Source organism: Catharus ustulatus, chromosome 17 (assembly GCF_009819885.2).
Source record: "Catharus ustulatus isolate bCatUst1 chromosome 17, bCatUst1.pri.v2, whole genome shotgun sequence".
In the NCBI taxonomy this organism is placed as follows: Eukaryota; Metazoa; Chordata; class Aves; order Passeriformes; family Turdidae; genus Catharus; species Catharus ustulatus.
The window spans coordinates 7,984,287-8,001,665 of record NC_046237.1 but is presented as its reverse complement, the minus strand read 5'-3'; the positions used below and the strand labels follow the sequence as shown (position 1 = coordinate 8,001,665).

Sequence of the window (17,379 nt, the reverse complement as noted above, 5' to 3'; positions counted from 1 at the left end):
AAGGCTGCTCTGGTGCCCCAAGGCTGCTCTGGTGGCTTTGGCAGGCCTATGGTGTGACAGAAGAAGCTCACAGAGTAGCCAGGAGAGCCATGGGACAGGGACAGGAATGGAGAGCAGCAGGGCTGGGACCCTGCTCCTGGGCAGCCCAGGCTGTTCCCAGCTTTTGCTGGGTGCAGGCTGCAGGAATGTGGCTCTGTCAGGCTCAGGTGGCAGCGCCAACGCCAGCTCTGCTCCACTGAGGATGCCACAGGCAGGGACTGCTGGCACTGACTGACAGCTGGAAACTGGGCTGTTGCCTCCCAGTTTCCACTGCTCCTTCTCTGCTTTGGGTGATTGGCACCAGGTGTGCCTCTGTGCTGGGCCATGCCATGGTGCCAGCAGCACAGCGCAGCAGGGCAGGGGCCAAGCAGGAAGTCCTGGGGACACCCCCCGTGGCTCCAAATACCACCTGTGCCTGTGGTTCCTGTTTTGGCAGGGATATAAAGGTGGTGTGAGCAGGGAGAGCTCTGCACAGGGTGGGCTGTGAAGCAAGGATGGGAGTGAAGAGCCTGGCAGTGGCTTGCGGGGCACTGGCCTTGTGCCTGGCACTCACCACAGCCACCAACCCCGGCTTCGTGGTGAGGATCACCCAGGCAGGCTTGGACTACGGTGGGTTCTGTTTCAGATTTCTCTCCTCACAGATGTGCTGGTGGCAGAGGTGTGGAGCCAGGTACCCTGTGAGAAGTGCAGGGTCCTGGGGCAGGATGGGGGATCAATGGCCATGGGTGCCCATGTGAGGAGCACAGGGGCAGGGTGGGGAAATCCTTGAACAGGGGTGCCAAATGCACCATGGCCCAGGGCTTGCCCTGCTGCACCTGTCTGCCCCCAGCCCCACAACACAATGGAGTCCGTGCAGAGGGGACAGCCCTGTGGGGTCTCAGGGAGCTGCAGCCAGGCTGTGTGGGGGGCTGGCAGAGCAGGAGGGTGCTGGTCCCACAGCATGTCCAGGCAGCCAAGCCATGAGCCCTGGAGGAGGGAGCTGCAGAGCAGACAGGAGCTGAGGAATTTCAGAGGCCAGTGACAGAGATGGATGGGCCATGTGCTGGTTTTATGGAGCAGGCAGAGCTCCGGCTCCAGCAGAGCAGAGTTATGGATTGAAATACACTGTGTGAGAAATACACAGCAGCCTGGTGCCTTGGACCTCCTGCAGATATCATCCAGTGCACAGCCAGGAGAGTTAGGACTGGGACACCTCTCTCCTTTCTGTGGCCCCCACCTTCCCCTGGGGCTGCAAGCAGGGCACCAGGCAGCATTGCCTGTGTGCTCACAGGGCTCTGTGCACGGAGGTTTCCTTTAAAGCCAGCCTGGGAGGCAGCATCACCTCGATCTTTCCTCTGATCCTTCTCCTGTGCACCCAGTGTGTGCTCCAGCTTCTGTGGCAGTGGTGGAGTGATGATCTCCCTGTGTTCTTGCAGTGAATCAGCAGGGGATGGCGATCCTGGAGAAGGAGCTGGCCCAGTTGAAGCTGCCAGACATCTCGGGTAAATCAGGGAAAGTGCGCTATGAGCTGTCCAGGTGAGCCCTGCCAGTTCCTTGGAGCCACCCACTGCCCCCAGTCCAGGGTATGGCAGGAGAAGTGGGGAGGGTGGGGAGCCCCCACAGCAGTGAGGACCATCCTGTCCCATTCACAGCTCCCTGAAATGTTGGCTCTGTCCTTGATACAGGCAGATATGTTCCCATTTCACTCCTTGCCCAAATCGAAAAAAGGGAACGGGGTCACGGCACTCTGGATGTGTGTGGATTGTGTGCAATCAAAGCTTGGATAGTGGAGATGGCCTTGCCTGTGTGACCAGAGCACACATTCCCATGTGGAGCAGGAGCCCAGCCCCTGTGGAAATGCCAGCTCCCTGCTGCCCCAGGTTCCTCTCTGTTCCTGCAGTGCAGCGTTTGGAGCTGCCGTGGGTGCCTGCAAGGGTCACATTCCCAAAGGATCCCCTCTGCTGTGTGTGTCCCTGCCAGGCATTGCTTTGCAGCAGCAGAACAGCAGCTGGGGATGCTGCCAGTGCAGTGACACCACTCCCTCCTGCTCACCCTCCTTCCCTCCCCGATTGTCTCTCTCCCATCCTCCCTCCCTACCTTTGTGCTTGGGAGCAAGGAACTATTGTAACATGACTTTTCTTTTTATTCATGCATTTTTAGACTCCGTATTCCCAATTTCCGCTTCCCACACTCAAGGATTACCCCAATCTCCAACGTGGGCCTGCAGGTCTCCATCTCCAACGCCTTTGCTGAGCTTGATGGGGACTGGAGGGTGAAGATGGCTTTTATGTGAGTTCCCATGTCTTCCTCTCCCTATTCAGGCACCCACCCTGTGTCTCCAACACTGGATCCGGACAGGTTTTTCTCCTCTCCCTTTCTCTTGTGTTTTGGGCAGCTGTCACTTTGCTCCCCCAGATATAATGGATTAAACAGGGTGGGAACAGGCAGGAACACGGCACACAGAAGGGGAGCTATACATGGACCCTCAGGTGTCTCTTCAACCTCCCCTACTTGCTCTCACTCCCCTCTATTTAAAGGTTACCTCTCCTAGTTTTTGTGCCAGTGGAATTTGTTTCTCCCGAGTTAAAAATCTTTCCAAGTCTCCTCTGGATGCACCATACAAGGAGGAGAATGATCTAGCTAGATTATTCATCCTGAAGCTGATTTGAGGTCTCTTCACCAGGCCTTGGCATTGACAAACATCCCTTTCTCATTCCCTTCACCCTGCAGCCGGAGCAGCGGATCTTTTAACCTGAAGGTGGAAGGTGTCTCCATCAAACTCACCCTGAGTCTGGGCAGTGACACCACTGGGAAGCCCACCATCAGCACCTCGGCCTGCAGTGCCAGCATTTCCGATGTCCGTGTGCGCTTTTCTGGGAAGCTGCGGTATGTAACTTCACTGGAAGTTCTGGAAGCACTGAGTGTTAGCCCCCCTGCCATAGGAATGTGGCTCTGGTGTGAGGAGTAAGTTGTTGGCAAATCTGAGGCGTCCTGGTCTTAAATCTGGCCCAAATTTCTCCTGCTCCACATGTGGCTGCACATTGAAAGGGGGTGGGTGTGGTTAAGGCAGACACCAGACTTCTGTGGTTTACCAACGAGTCTGTTTGCAAATCTAAACCCTGGGGCAAAGGCAGATCCAAATTGGTGTGGGAACGATGTTCCCAGGCTCTTGGATCTCTAGGGTCTGCCTTTCCTGGGCACATCCTTCTGCAGTATGGATCTGAATTAAACAGGGCTTCTCTCTGTGTTTCTCTGCAGGTGGCTTTACAACCTGTTCCACAAGGCTATTGAATCCAGATTGAAGAAGAGTTTTCAGAGCAAGGTATGTGAGGAGTGGAGGGCTGGGCCCTGGGTTTTCTGGTGGTCTTTAGCCCTCACTTGTAGTGATGTGCTCAAAGGATCAGATGTGGAGATGTAACTACAGCCAGAGCACTCCCCTGTGGGGTGGTTGAATCATCTCTGTTGCTCTTCTTCAGCCACATCCTGGCTATTCAGCACAGTTCATTGCTGTATGGGTCACCTGAGATTCCTTCCTGGGGTCTCCCCAGAGCCGAACTGTGCCGCAGGGACATTGCTGCAAGCAGATGCTTGTATGTATAAACCCTGCTTGTGTGTCTGACAGTTAATGTGCTGCCTGATGAATGGAGACAATCACCACTGTGTGCTCTTTGATTTAAGCAGGCTTTGTCACGGAGTAGGGAGTGTGGCTGGGGCTCCAAGTGGGGACTGTGACCCTGTCACCCCTGCTCAGCTCTGTGGCCTTTCTGTCCCACAGGTCTGTGACAGTGTGGCCAAGTCTGTAAAAAACGTGTTCCAGAAGAAGGTCCAGACCCTGCCAGGTACTGGGGGACTGCAAATGGGTTTAGGAGCAGCTCTTCCTAGCTTTTCCCAGCCATGAGGAATGTTTTAATTTGTGTCCACTCCCCATCTCTTAGTGTGCCAGCACCCAAGCTGGAGCTGTAGATCAACTTGTCTTTGTCCTGTCTAGCTGTGGAGATCTGTGCCCAGGGACTTGCATGGTCTTGGACTGCCTTAGCTGGGGGATCCAGGCCATTCTTCGGGTCCATGGCTGTGAAAAAGCTTGGAGAAAAATGGGGGAACTTTGCTTCTTAGCAGAAGCAAGCACAGGGGCAGTTGGTACTCAGCTGATGCACCAGGCAGCCCAGGCATGGCACTGCCCAGATGCCAGTGGAGACTGTCTGCTCCCGGCTTTCCCAATCATGTCATTGTCACTCATCTCTCTTCCTCGTGTTTACAGTCACAGCCAGAATAGATGACAACACTGGGATCGATTTCTCCTTGGTGGGACCCCCAAGAGCTACTGCCCAGTCCCTCGATCTGGACCTGAAGGTGAGAGGCATCCCTAGAGACACTTCAATTTGCCAATACCATTGCCACAGGAAGGTGGGAACCAAGGTTTTGGTACCTGCTGCAAATGCATTTTGGCAGCCTGAGTCAGCAGATGAGCGCCATGGCTGCTGCACCCCTTCTCCAAGTCTCTCTCTCCTCCCAGGGTGAATTCTACTCCCTGGCTCACCGTTCCACTGTCCCCTTCTCACCACTGCCACTGGCCTTCCCGTCGGATCACGACCGCATGGTTTACTTTGGAGCCTCCAGCTACTTCTTCAACACAGCTAGCATTGCCTACCACAAGGCTGGGGCACTGGTCTTTGAGGTTACAGATGCCATGGTGAGTGGTACAAGTGGGACAGGGCTGGGAAAGAGGTTCCATTTGCTGAGGTGCTCTGGGAGCAGCCAGCAGTCTTGGAGAAGCCCCAGTGAGAGAGTTGGGGGCTGTGGAATGGGGCTGGGCTGTTGGACATGGCAGCATTTGAGGGCGGGAGGGCTCACCATGGGATCCTCTGGGACAAACTGCACCAGTGTGACAGTCCTCTCCTGCAGATCCCAAAGGATACAGTGTTCAGATTGGAAACCTCTCTCCTCTCAGCCTTCATTCCCCAGGTGAGCAGTCTGGCCCTGCCTGCCCAGAGCTCTTGCACACACGGGCTTTGCTCTGTGCCAGGTGCTCTCCCTCAGATCCAGGGCTTGGCTCCATCATTCCCATCCTCTCCCTACTCCCACACAGCTGGAGGAGATGTACCCCAACATGCCAATGAAGTTCAGGCTGTCAGCTCCCACTGCTCCATTCCTGACTATTGGACCAGGAGGAATCTCGTTCCAGCCCGTTGTGGATGCCCAGGCTTATGCCATCCTTCCCAACTCCAGCCTGGCTCCTCTCTTCCTCCTCAGCCTGGTGAGCTCAAACACAGCCTGTGGCAGTGGGGCAGAAGGGAGTTTGAGCTGGGCCCAGTCCTGTTGCTCAGATCCTGCCAGGGGAGGTGCTGGGTGCTGACCAGGCACAGTGGGGGTGTCCCCAACAGAACAATCGCTGAGCTGAGAAATGCCAGCTTTAATGCTGGGTGCAAACACGCCCCTGAATGGGCAGTGGTGTGCTTCAGCTGGTCAGAGCCATTGCTCCGGGTGTCTGCTTTGGGGTGAGGTGGGAGGAGCATTGCCAGAGCTCTGTGCTCTCTCCCAGACAGGGAACGTGTCCGCTGTCATCAACGTGAGATCCGGCCGCATCGTTGGGAGCCTGGATGTGGGCAGGTACAGAGGGGAGCAGCGACTGACTGGGCAGGGGGTCGCTGGGGGTGTTTCTGTTTTGTGTGCCATGGGACAGAGAAGGGGGAGTGGGAAGGCCCAGGGATGTGGGCTTGGTGTGGAAGGAACGAGCTGGGGCTGGAGGGAGAGGGATCTGCATGGCCATCGATGGGTGGAATTGCTCCCTCTGTTGGGACATCCTCCACAGCACCACTTCTGTCCCTGCGCAGGATCAGGCTCTCTCTGAAGGACTCGGCTGTTGGCACTTTCCAGGTAAGCTCTCCTTGACCATGACCAGAACCCTCTGCATGGAGCTGGCAGCCTGCTGGGGCTGGAACAAAGGCTCATTTCCCTGCTGCATCCCAACATGGGACCCCTCACTGATCCTGCAGCCTCCTCCTGCCTCAGCCTGCTGGCTGGGAAAGGATCCATTGCTGCTCTCATCCCAACATTTCCTACCATGCCTGTTTGGCCAGACAAAGCTGCTGGTCTCTGGCAAAGCATGTGCCCATCCCAGCTCCTTATCTCTTTTTCTTTTCTGAATTATCCCCCAGTGCCAGCATGTCTCCTGTCGTGCAGGCTAAAGTTTTTCCTCCTTCTCTCCCCACTCCCCAGGTTGAATCTCTGCAGTCCATAATGAATGTCTTGACTTCCAGAGTCGTGCTCCCACGTCTCAATGGTGAGAACCTACTGGAGGGAATGGGGGTGCTGGAGCACCCTCCACTCAGGTTGCTCCATCCAAGTGGCCCAGCTCACTAATTAAATCCTCATTGCCAAGGCTGATCAGGGAAAAGTGCATGCAGGAGGCGGCAGTGAAGCAGTGGGAGCCTCTTGCTGCTCTGACAGGCTCCCAGCAGCAAACACAATGGAAAATATGAGCCCTAGCATATCCTAATGCTTTCCAGACCCTCTCCCCAAATCCCTGCTTCTCCTGCCTAGCCAGCAGCTCACACCAGAGTGGGGCTGGTGGCTGGAGGCCCCGAGGGGGCTGTCATGGCACAACAGGCAGCCCTACCTCAGGAGCTTGGGAGGAGTTTCCTCTGCCTGCCCCAGGAGCAGTGGAGGAGAGGAAAGGGCTGGGGGAGGGAGGTGGCCACGTTCTGTGTGTGCTCTGTGCTGCCTTGAGTCCCATTCCCATCCCAATGCAGACACATGTGTTGTCTTTTCCAGCCCGGTTAGATGAGGGTTTGCGTCTCCCCATGCCAAATGGAATTCAGCTCTCCAATATCCTTGTGAAGTTCCACCAGGTGAGTGAGGGTAGAGCATCTGGTCCCAGCTGGGGCCCATCCTGCTGCCCCCAAAGCCCTGCTTACCAGCACAGCCTCCTAATCCAGTTCCCCCAGCTCTGATGGGAAATGATGGATTGGAGGGTGCTTTTCCCTGAGATCCCAGTGGTCCAGCAGCAAACCAGAGCACACGTGCCAATCCATGCTCCCTTCAGGGATCTGGTGGGTGCTCGGCAATGCAGCTGCCAGGGCCAGTGGCAGCTCAGCACTTTGTCTCTTTCTGCCAGGATTTCCTGCTTGTTGGAGCAGATGTTCACGTCTAGCCCTGGGATGAAGATAAGGCGATGAGAACTCTTCAGCACCTAAATATGCTGCATTCTTGCCCTTCTCTGCCTCTGATCCCAGCACCAAAGATCACTGCTTCTGCCAGTGCCCTGCAACGCTGCCTTGGCCCAGACCCTCCATCCTCCTCCTGGGGCCTCACCTGGCGCTACCATGAGCTGGGGCTGCCCTGTCCCAAGCTACCTCCCCCTCCTTCCTCTGCACAGCAATAAAAGTGCTGGTGCTGGGACCTGAGTGTCAGTGTCACTGTCTGTGCTTGGGGTTTCACTGGGCCAGTGGGAGCTGGATTGGGACCATCTGGTTTGGTGTTTCCATGGCCATGGTGAGGCACCATGGAGCACTGGTGTCCTGTCCTGTCACTCCAGACCTGGGGCAACATGGTTGCAAAGAGCACAGTGGAAAAGGCTCTGGGGGTGCTGCTCAACAGCAGCTGAACATGAGCACCAGGTGGCCAAGAAGGCCAGGGGCAAACTGGCCTGGATCATCCTGGTTTGTAACCAGTGGGGCAGCCAGACCACAGAAGTGATTGTCCCCCTGGCATTGGTGAGTCCTACAACTCCAGTCCAGTTTCCATTTCTAGGCCCCTCACTTGGAAATGGACATGGAGGTGCTGGAGCATGTCCAGAGAAGGGCAGTGGAGCTGGGAAATGGGCTGGAGCACCAGGAGAGGCTGAAGGAGCTGGAGGGGCTCAGCCTGGGGAAAAGGAGGCTCAGGGCAAATCTTCTCACCCTGACAACTCCCCAACAGGAGGGTGCAGCCAGGTCGGGGATCAGGCTCTGCTTCCAGAGAGCAAGCAACAGGACAAGTGGACATGCTGCACCAGGGGACTTTTAGGTTGGATATTAGGAAAAATTCCTTCATACAAAGGGTCATTAGAATTTGGAACAGGCTGCCCAGGGAGGTCATGGAGTCACTGTCACTGGTGGTGTTTACGGAGACTGGACGTGGCACTCAGTGCCCTGGTCTGATTGACAGGGTCGTTCTGGGTCACAGCTCGAACTCGATGATCTCGGAGGTCTTTTCCAACCTAATTAATTCTGTGATTTTATGATTCCCGCGGCGCTGCTGCCCAGCAGCGGGGCGGGCCCGGAACGGCGGTGGGGCGGAACGCGGCGCCGAGGGGCGGAGGCAGCGGCGGGGCCGCATTCTCGGCGCACGGCGGGGCTGCTCCGTGCCTAGCCGGCCGGTCCGTCCCCCAAAGCGGCCCCTCGGTTGTGGCCATGCTGCCCGGCGCCCGAGCGCTGCGGGCGGCGGGGCTGCTCCGCCCGCCCGGGGCCGCCCCGCGCACCGGGGCCGCCCGCAGAGCGCGCTGCGGGCCGGGACAGCGGCCGGTGGGGCGCGGTGTCGCGCTGCCCGCCGGGCCCGACCTGCGGCACTTCCTGAGGGCAGCTGCCGTGGGGCAGCCGGGGCCGTCGCCGGAGCTGCCGCCTGAGCCGGGCTGTACCCCCGGGGCCCCGAAAGGTCTGTGGGACTTCGGGGCCGGAGCTGTTGGGGTCAGCCGAACCCCGCTGCTGTGGCCTCGCTGCCCGGTCAAGGGCAGCCGTAAGGCCGGTGTAGACAGTGGTGCTGCACAGCCTGACCAGAGCTGGGAAAATGGGTTGTTCGGGAGCTTTTGAGGCTCTAACAGGGTCTTGACGCTAGAAAGGGTTTAGTCCTTGGCTGCAAAGTCGTGTGTGTTCTTCTACCATGGAGCTGGGCAGAGAGCAGGTTGCTCTGGCACATGGCAGCAGTACGTGCTGGGCTCTCAGTGGGGCTGTGGTAGCCCCTGTGCGGCTGCGGTGCCCTGGCAGGGATGGTTTTCATTTCCATCAGCGTTGTATCTTAGTAAGGACAGCTGCTGCTGCTCTGCAGTCACAGCCCAGCCCTGTTGTTGTTGCAGAGCACACAGGTTTCCCAGACCCTGTACTTCGGTTTATTCTTTGTGGGCTGCAGGTGCAGGCAGTTTTTGTGCTGCTTCCTTGACTCCAGTGGTGGCATTGAAGGCTTCTTCCCGCAGAGCAGGAGATAGGACCGGTTGTGGATGGGAGCTGGGCAGGCTCCTGCATCCCATGCCCTTTGTTGCAGTGTACCTGGAGACCTACGGCTGCCAGATGAACGTCAATGACACGGAGATTGCCTGGGCCATCCTGCAGAAGAGTGGCTATGCCAGAACAAAGAAGCTGGATGAGGTAAGGCAGCACCTTGGCAGCTCTCCTGGAGCACAGCCCTGGTAAGCCCTGGCGTGCCTGCAAGTCCCAGCTTTTCTTTTGTGTGTACCCCTGTGGGATGAGTTTTGAGTTATGAGTTTGAGTTATGAGTTTTGCACTCTGAGTTCTGTGAAGGAAACTACTTAACAAGTGTGGTAGAAAGCTGTGGGTTGTCTTTTTTCTTTAAACTACTGGGCTCTGTCTCAGTTGGAGAGGGATTGGACACAGCGGGATCCTCCTGTCTCATCTTTGAGTTTACTTTTACCATTTAGTGAAGATTCTGCTTGTCTTCTGTTTCTTTCTTGCAACTCTTTTTGTTGAAGCCTGCTGTGTACTCAGGCAGGTCTTTTTCCCTGAGTTAAGTGAGTTTTATAGTGTACCTCTTCAGGTTACCAGGGCAGGGCAGGAGAACTTACTGTTTGGCTTTTAAAGATTTTTCTCTTTTTGTTGCTTTTGATTTAGGCAGATGTGGTTCTTCTTGTCACCTGTTCCGTGAGGTAAGGAAATGTTGTCACTGGTTTGGGACAGTTTTTGAGGAATTACCATTTGAAAAAAAGACAATAAAGGTGTTGCATGAGGAAAGGAGTGTGCAGGTGTGAAACTGGCTGTTTAGTTGAGGATAGGGCTGGCTATGATTTACAATGTTAATTTTGCTATGAATTGCTTCTCTGGGTAGTGAGAAGTTCTTTGGTAGTATAAGCTCTGTGTATATGCCATGGGCAGTGAGAGACCTGCACAATTAATGATTTTATTTTCAACTATTCTGTATTCTCTTGAAGCGACTCTCTAGTACAATGTCTGTACTTTAAAAATGTGAGAAATACGTTTAGGGGCAATTTGATAGAAAGGGAACTTTGCTTGTTTTTACTGAATGCAGAAGACACCAAATGCTCACTGTCACTTGCAGGATACTTTGTACTGTTGCCAAGACGCTTTTTCTCCCTAAGAGCTTAGTTCCTGAGGTGTTTCTGCAATGGAGATGCTCTCAGGCAAGCAAAGTGATAGCAGATAAGATAGAGTCAAGACATAATCCTCACACCACAAACGGCACTCTCAGGTGCCATTCGATTCCCTGCCTTTAGCTGAATTCTCCTCACCAAGCACTAGGGCTGCTTAAGACTGGTGTTGTGCTCAAGAGCAGCAGGTGGAATAGGCAGGTTTGCTGTCTCCCCAGGGAGAAGGCAGAGCAGGCCATCTGGAACCGTCTGCAGCACCTCAAGGCGCTGAAGGCCCGGCGGCCCCAGGCTCGCGCTCCGCTCCGCATCGGGATCCTGGGTACGGCCGTGCTGCATCACCTGTATCCCTCTGGCAGCACCTGCCTTTCCCTGGGGTGAGAGCAGCTGGGAAGGGCTGCAGGGAGCAATGGAGAGCAGGCACTGCCTCATGAGCACCCTTCTCCTTTGCTGGCAGGATGCATGGCCGAGAGGCTTAAGGAGGAGATTCTGCACAGGGAGAAGCTGGTCGATGTGGTGGCAGGCCCTGATGCCTACCGTGACCTTCCCCGGCTGCTGGCAGTGGCAGAGTCTGGCCAGCAAGCTGCCAATGTCCTGCTGTCCCTAGATGAGACTTACGCTGACATTCTCCCAGTCCAGACTAGTGCAGGTGGCACAACAGCATTTGTGTGAGTACCTTTTCTCAGTGCTTGTTTCTTTGGCTCCTGTTTGGAAATCTGGTGTGCAGAGCAGATGTGTCAGTGACAGCAGCTGCCCAGGAGATACAGTGCCTGGCTGCACTGAATCTCCCAGAGTGTGTGTGTGTTTGCTGCTGCTTTGCTGTGTGACTGAGCCCTGAGCTCTGGCTGTTGTAGACTTCTCTTCCTCTCCTTTGGGAATGCTGACTCTCAACTTGATGCTGCACTGATTTCTGTGCCACTGTTCCTTCCTGAAGTCCATGTCTCTCTCATCCCTTGCCTTCTGTGGTGCCCTGCCCAGCTTCTGCTATTTATTCTTCTAATCCTCTACACATTATAATTTCTGATTGTTTCGTTTTGGTGAAAACATTGTCAGACATGAAATCAGACTCTGCTTGGTGTGGCTGTAGGGTATGGAAGGACAGTAATGCTCTCTGCAGGAATGGGATGTGGACGGATCTTTGATCACTGCCGGGCTGCAGTGGCCGTCTGTGCCTCATTAGTTCTTTCCAGCTTTCTTGGAAATGCATGTGAAAAATCAGGAGATGTTAGCTCAGGGCAAGCTGAATCCAGTGTGGATGGTCTGTGTGTGGAGCTGGCTGCAAGCAGCAGTACTAGGCTCATCCTGGGCAGGATGCAGCGTGGACAGTTCTGGAGGAGTGGGGTGTGACCTGTGCTTTACCTCTTGGCAGGTCCATCATGCGGGGCTGTGACAACATGTGCAGTTACTGCATCGTGCCCTTCACCCGAGGCCGGGAAAGGAGCCGCCCCATCGCCTCCATCCTGCAGGAAGTGAAGATGCTCTCAGATCAGGTGAGGCAGAGCCTCCTCTCACCTGTCCCAAACCATGGGAGAAAGGGTGGTTCCTGGTGACAGTGTTTACAAGCGGTACTTGTAACCAGTGTCACTGCCTTTCTCTACAGAGATGAGGTTGTGGTGGGGTTCCACCAATGGCTTTTTGATTCGCTTCATAATACTCCATGACAGATAGGGAGTGGAGGGCTTCTGTTGGAAACTCTGTGGAGTAAAACCATGGCCATCCTGCCCAGGTTGTATTTTTTCTTCTCTGTTTATTTTGTAGGGAGTGAAAGAAGTGACCCTCTTGGGTCAGAATGTCAACAGCTTTCGAGACCTGTCTGAGGTGCAGTTTCAGTCGGTGGCTGCCCCAGGCCTCAGCCGTGGCTTTAGCACAGTCTACAAAGCCAAACCAGGAGGTTTGCGCTTCTCACACCTGCTGGACCAGGTCTCTAGGATTGATCCAGAAATGAGGATCCGTTTCACCTCTCCGCACCCCAAGGATTTTCCTGATGAGGCAAGTGTAAAATAAACACCTTGGCCTCTGCTTGCAGGCAGTGAGGCAGCTCTGAAATGTGAGGTATGGGCTGTGCTGCCGTCCCAAGGAGAATGTAGATTCTTCAACTGGGAGCAGCAGCTCCTGGGACTTGCATGTTGGGGCTAAAGCTGGCAGGTTTGCAGTTTGCTGGCTTTTATCCAAGAAAGACTTTTCCTTGGCACCCTGGTACAGTTAAGCTGTCTGAGATATCTCCTGCTCACTTACCACAGGTCCTGCAGCTCATCCAGGAGCGACACAACATCTGCAAGCAGCTGCACCTCCCAGCCCAGAGTGGGAGCACACGAGTCCTGGAGGCCATGCGGCGAGGGTGGGTCACCCCACGAGGAGCCCTGTGTCCTGCCCTCTGGTTTGGGCTGCTGGTTTCTTCTCACTGATGTTGTGGGTTTCCAGTTAGCAAATCCATGTGCTGTTCATTGCAGATACACAAGAGAAGCATATTTAGAGCTTGTGCGCCACGTGCGTGACTCTATTCCAGGTGCGTGTTCCTGTGGCTTGGTCTGAACTCAGCACAGCCGCATCTCACTGTCCTTTCCCGAGTCCAGCATTCCTGTCTTCCATGAGGGGAGTGTACAGCTGTGTGTGTGTGTTACAGGAGTGAGCCTGAGCAGTGATTTCATCACTGGGTTCTGCGGAGAGACAGAGGAGGATCACCAGCAGACAGTGTCCTTGCTGCGGGAAGTCCGCTACAACATCGGCTTCCTGTTCGCCTACAGCATGAGACAGGTGAGTGCAGGCCCTGGTGGAGAGGGCTGTTATCTCTGTGTGTGTCCCCTAAACTCCTCAGTGCTGTTTATCACAGTAACACATTTTTTAAAAAGCTGTTGAAAAATCTTACCCAAAGACTTGGTTTACTGGTAGATGCCATTTGTCCCAGGCAGCACTTGTAGGGTATGGGGTTCTGCAAGGCTTCCAGCTTCTCTGTAGCAGTGTCAGGGTTGGTAACTGCTCGGTCACCTGGCTCTGCAGATGCTCCAGGGTCATTGCAGGGAAGCAACTGTTTCAGAAGAGGCTGCAAATACATTATTTGCTGAGGAGGAATGTGCTGATGGACCCAGGCTGGAGCCCAGCTATAAGCGTCTGTCAGTCAGGTCTGGAGGGAAGTGGTGAATTTTTGAGAAGGTATTTTCGTGAGAAAAGTGGGTAGTTGGTAAGTCTCCATTAGAATCCTCTCCAGAGTGTATGATACTGTTGGGGAAGAGGACAGAAAGTTGGGAAATATAAGGAAGCAAAGGGATTTGGATCATCATTCAGTACATAAATTAGAAGTAGTAGAATCTGTTGTCTATGAACAGATAGGCACAGGCACATCCCACACAGGAGCTGCAGAACTGTTTCACAGCCACTGATACTCAGTGCCCTGCATCAGACCTTCTGCCTAAAAGGGGGAAGAGAAAGATGCAAGTAGCACGAGGACGTGGCTGGCACTGGAATAGTTTCTTTGTGATACAAACTGAAATGCTGTTGGAACATGGGAAGCTGTTGCTGGAAGAGCAGTGCACCTGGCTGGGGTCAGACAAACGAGGTTCTGGGGTCAGACAAGGCGCTGAGCTCGGGCTGGGTGCTGAGGGGATGCACTGGCTCTGTTTGTGCAGAAGACCCGGGCGCATCACCGGCTGCAGGACGATGTCCCCGCGGAAGTGAAGAAGCGGCGGCTGGAGCAGCTCATTGCCACCTTCCGGGAGGAGGCTGCGAGGGCCAACGCAGCGCTGGTGGGACAGGCCCAGCTGGTGCTGGTGGAAGGGGTGAGTGGGCCTGGGATGGAATTGTCCTCCTCCTTTCTTGCTGGATCTCAGGCTATGCACAACAGTCACCACTTGTGCCTTCCCTTCTCGCTTTCCCCTTGTAATCCCAGGACTCCCAATACTGTTTCTTCACATCTAAGCAGACAGCCTGACTTTTCCAGAGCACTGGGCTGAGCACAGGGAATGGGATCAGTTAGGGATGCGTTTCTGGCCAAGCACAGAATTTGTGCTTTGGTGTGTGAGTGTCACCCAGCAGCTCTCGCCACAGTGCTCTGTTCCAGGGCTTGGTTAATGTGAGTTTAATACCATCAATAGTGCTCAATTAATTCCTGAGGCAATAAAGCCTAGCAGTGAATCAGAGCAATTGCCATGCAGGTAATGTTCCCTGTCCTTTTTCCAGCCTAGCAAACGCTCTGCCTCGGAGCTGTGTGGGAGGAACGACGGCAACATCAAGGTGATCTTCCCCGACGCCGAGCTGGAGGATGCTGCTGAGTGCAGGGCTCCAGGCAGAGCCCAGCCAGGGGACTATGTGATGGTGAAGGTGACCTACCTGCAGTGCTCATTTCCTTGCACAGTGCTGTTCTCTAGGGCAGCTGATGCCAGAAGAGCCTAAAATTAGAATGGATCCTCCCCAGCCTTTCCATGCCTGAGGACCTGTGCTGTTTCTTTCAGGTAACCTCTGCCAGCTCGCAGACCCTGCGGGGAGTTCCACTCTGCCGGACCACGCTGTCCCGTGCTGCTGCTGCTCACTGAGGGATCCCTGCTGCCCCAGGATGGAAGCAACATGTATTCTCCATAAAGAAACAAGGAAGTGTGATCAGGTGGAGATATGGTAGAACCAGGGAGATACATATGTATATTAAAATTTATTTATGACATAATAAAACATATATATTTCTGCTTTGGTGTCAACTTGCCCCTCATAGATGTGTGCAGTTTCAAAGTGGTAGAACCTCTGTGTGAACTTTAAAAATCCAAGTACTGTGAGACTGTGTATTTTGACTTACCCTGAGGCTTGTCCCACCCTCAGTGCTGCAGGTCTGTCCTCTGACTGTTATCACGTCCACTTGCACCGCCGAGTCTGAGAGATGGATGTGCAGAGCAGTTCCTTCCTATGAGCTCAGCTGAATTTAGGAGCTGCAAAAACTGGTAGTACCTACAAAACACAGCCCCAGTAGTTGCTGGAGAATGGTGGGAGTATTATCAAGGGGTAGAAAGAACTGAAATAACAGAAGATTTATTAATTCTTTCCAAATATTGGCAAAACGCTTGGAAAGGGGATGCAAGAACTCACACCATGCTTACGTGTTGGAATGTGGCACTGGACTGTGGAATGAAAAATGGTGTTTAACGTGCACCAGTGAATCTGTTGTGTCTGGGGCTGAAGGAATGCAGCCTTGCCCTGGTACTGGGGAGGATTGGATCTTTCTGGAGAAGATTTCTGTGTTTCCAGGCCTAGGGGTTGCATGGGAAGAGATGGCTGCTAGTTGAGGGCCATCTCTGACCTCTTAAAATCTGGGGTGCAGTTTTGTAATCCAAATATCTGTGAGTGTCCTTCCCTTTGCTTACTAAGAGAGGTGGTTGTATTGATTTAAATGGCCAGTAAGTTCTTCGAGTGCATCTGACAGTTCCTTGTTTTAATCAACCTGCAGCTGACCCTGGCTGCACAGTGTCACATTCCAGCCTGCTCTGTGAAATTCAAACAAGGACCTGTGACCTGCACTTGTGAGTAAACTGAGATGTGAGTTTCATACAATAATCATGTCATTAAAATAAATCCTTGTAAAAGGCTCTAGCCAGTGACCAGTTCTGAAGGAACAGCTGGTAGCAGGACAGTCACAACATGAATTTGCAGAATTTTAAAATAAACGTGAAAGGGTTTTGCTTGAAAGTTGCCTCTCCTGCTCAGCTCCTTCTGGGCTGTAATTGCAATCTCTTTGAAAACAGCATGGTTCACTGAATATTCATTAGGCTTCAAGAAACAAATACATTTAGCTTATTATGTCAGAGCTGAGTCCCTTCTAGAAGTGAATCTGCACACTCAGCGCAGTCCGTGTGGGCTCTGAGGTGCTGACAGGCACACAGGGCTGGTCTTCCCTCCTGCTTCCACATGGGAAAGTGTCTTTGGCCCAAGTTAACAAGCCAGGGCCTGAACCTCTGCTGCCTAGCGAGAGTGAGCCTGTGGCCCAGGGGGGTTTCAGGAAGGGGCAGCAGTTTGGGATGAACTCCCAAAGGAAGCAGCAGCATGTATAAACAACAGCTCTCAGAGATGATGGGCACTGAGGCCAATGCTTGGCTCATCAGGCACACTGGGCAGTGGCCAAATTTAACTGCCCTATGGCAAATCTTTCAGCTCGTGATTCCCAGGCAATTTGGGACCAGGGCTCGAGCCAGCACCCTGGAAAGGGCTGACACCCACCTTTCCCTGCTTACTTTGACCTCCCCAGCAGCCCCTATTCAGAGTGGGAAGTGCCGACGAGAGTGTGCCCTCCCCCCTCCATCCTGCTTTGAGGCCAGCTGTGACCGTTTTACAATCATTATTTTAAGAGCGGGAGTCTAATGAGGAGAAGAACTGGGTTTTACATTTTGATGAGGAGGTGATAATGCTCACTGCACGGGCTCCCCGGGGAGCCGTAGCACTCACCATTTGCTTCGCCTCCTTAGTTTTTATTGGCCTCGGGAATGAAGACCGAGGTTTTAAGGCAGCAAAGCATCCATTAGGAAGTGCTTACGGTGACCTTGGAGGCTGAGTCAGTCCTTTGGCACTGCGTGGAAGGAGGAACGTGTTGTTTTCCTTGAGGCCTGGAGGTGGGATGCGGGAGGTGGGATGTGGGTTCTGTGTCACTTGTCAGGTTTGCTGCCTAAATCGTGCTGTTGGGAAAGCTGAACTTGCACCTCGTGTTCTTTCTCGCACGTTTCTGTTCCCACCCTGAGCAGGGACGAGAGCCCTGAACTCTCCCATCTCCCTGATGTACACCTGTACCTTCTGCAGGTTGAAGTAGGGCCCTTCCAGTCACTCGTGCCCCAGTTACACCCATGGGCAAACACCTAAGGAGGCGTTTGGCAGATCAGGTTTCCCAGCACAGACCTGAAGTGCTGGGATGACATTTACTTTCCAACAGCAGCCGTGCCCTGAGGGTGTCTCCTGACACCGGAATTTTGTAACACACAGCCTGCACTTTCCTTTCTGCTGGCAGGGTGTGTGGGCGAGGCAGGACATCACCCGCACACACAAATAGCTTCACCTGGCACAAAGGTCGCTGTCAGGGAGAACAAGAG

At 54.1% G+C, this 17,379-nt stretch overlaps 2 protein-coding genes across 2 annotated transcripts; both read left to right on the top strand.

Annotated features, from left to right (window-relative positions):
* The first annotated feature begins 533 nt into the window (after positions 1 to 533).
* On the top strand, positions 534 to 7,353 carry LOC117004276 (bactericidal permeability-increasing protein-like). Its single transcript, XM_033074963.1, has 15 exons — positions 534 to 648; positions 1,455 to 1,554; positions 2,179 to 2,307; positions 2,749 to 2,904; positions 3,277 to 3,340; positions 3,794 to 3,857; positions 4,277 to 4,368; positions 4,532 to 4,708; positions 4,921 to 4,980; positions 5,105 to 5,272; positions 5,558 to 5,625; positions 5,850 to 5,892; positions 6,235 to 6,298; positions 6,790 to 6,866; positions 7,133 to 7,353. Exons 1-15 carry the CDS (start codon positions 534 to 536, stop codon positions 7,166 to 7,168), a joined length of 1,413 nt encoding a protein of 470 aa, XP_032930854.1. The 3' UTR covers positions 7,169 to 7,353.
* Positions 7,354 to 8,410: 1,057 nt separating this feature from the next.
* Positions 8,411 to 15,012, top strand: CDK5RAP1 (CDK5 regulatory subunit associated protein 1). Its single transcript, XM_033075280.2, has 13 exons — positions 8,411 to 8,649; positions 9,253 to 9,356; positions 9,837 to 9,871; positions 10,549 to 10,649; positions 10,785 to 10,995; positions 11,697 to 11,817; positions 12,086 to 12,316; positions 12,568 to 12,665; positions 12,778 to 12,833; positions 12,951 to 13,081; positions 13,951 to 14,100; positions 14,501 to 14,641; positions 14,773 to 15,012. The coding sequence occupies exons 2-13, from the start codon at positions 9,279 to 9,281 to the stop codon at positions 14,851 to 14,853; spliced, it is 1,434 nt and encodes a 477-aa protein (XP_032931171.2). The 5' UTR covers positions 8,411 to 8,649; positions 9,253 to 9,278; the 3' UTR covers positions 14,854 to 15,012.
* The last annotated feature ends 2,367 nt before the right edge of the window (positions 15,013 to 17,379 follow it).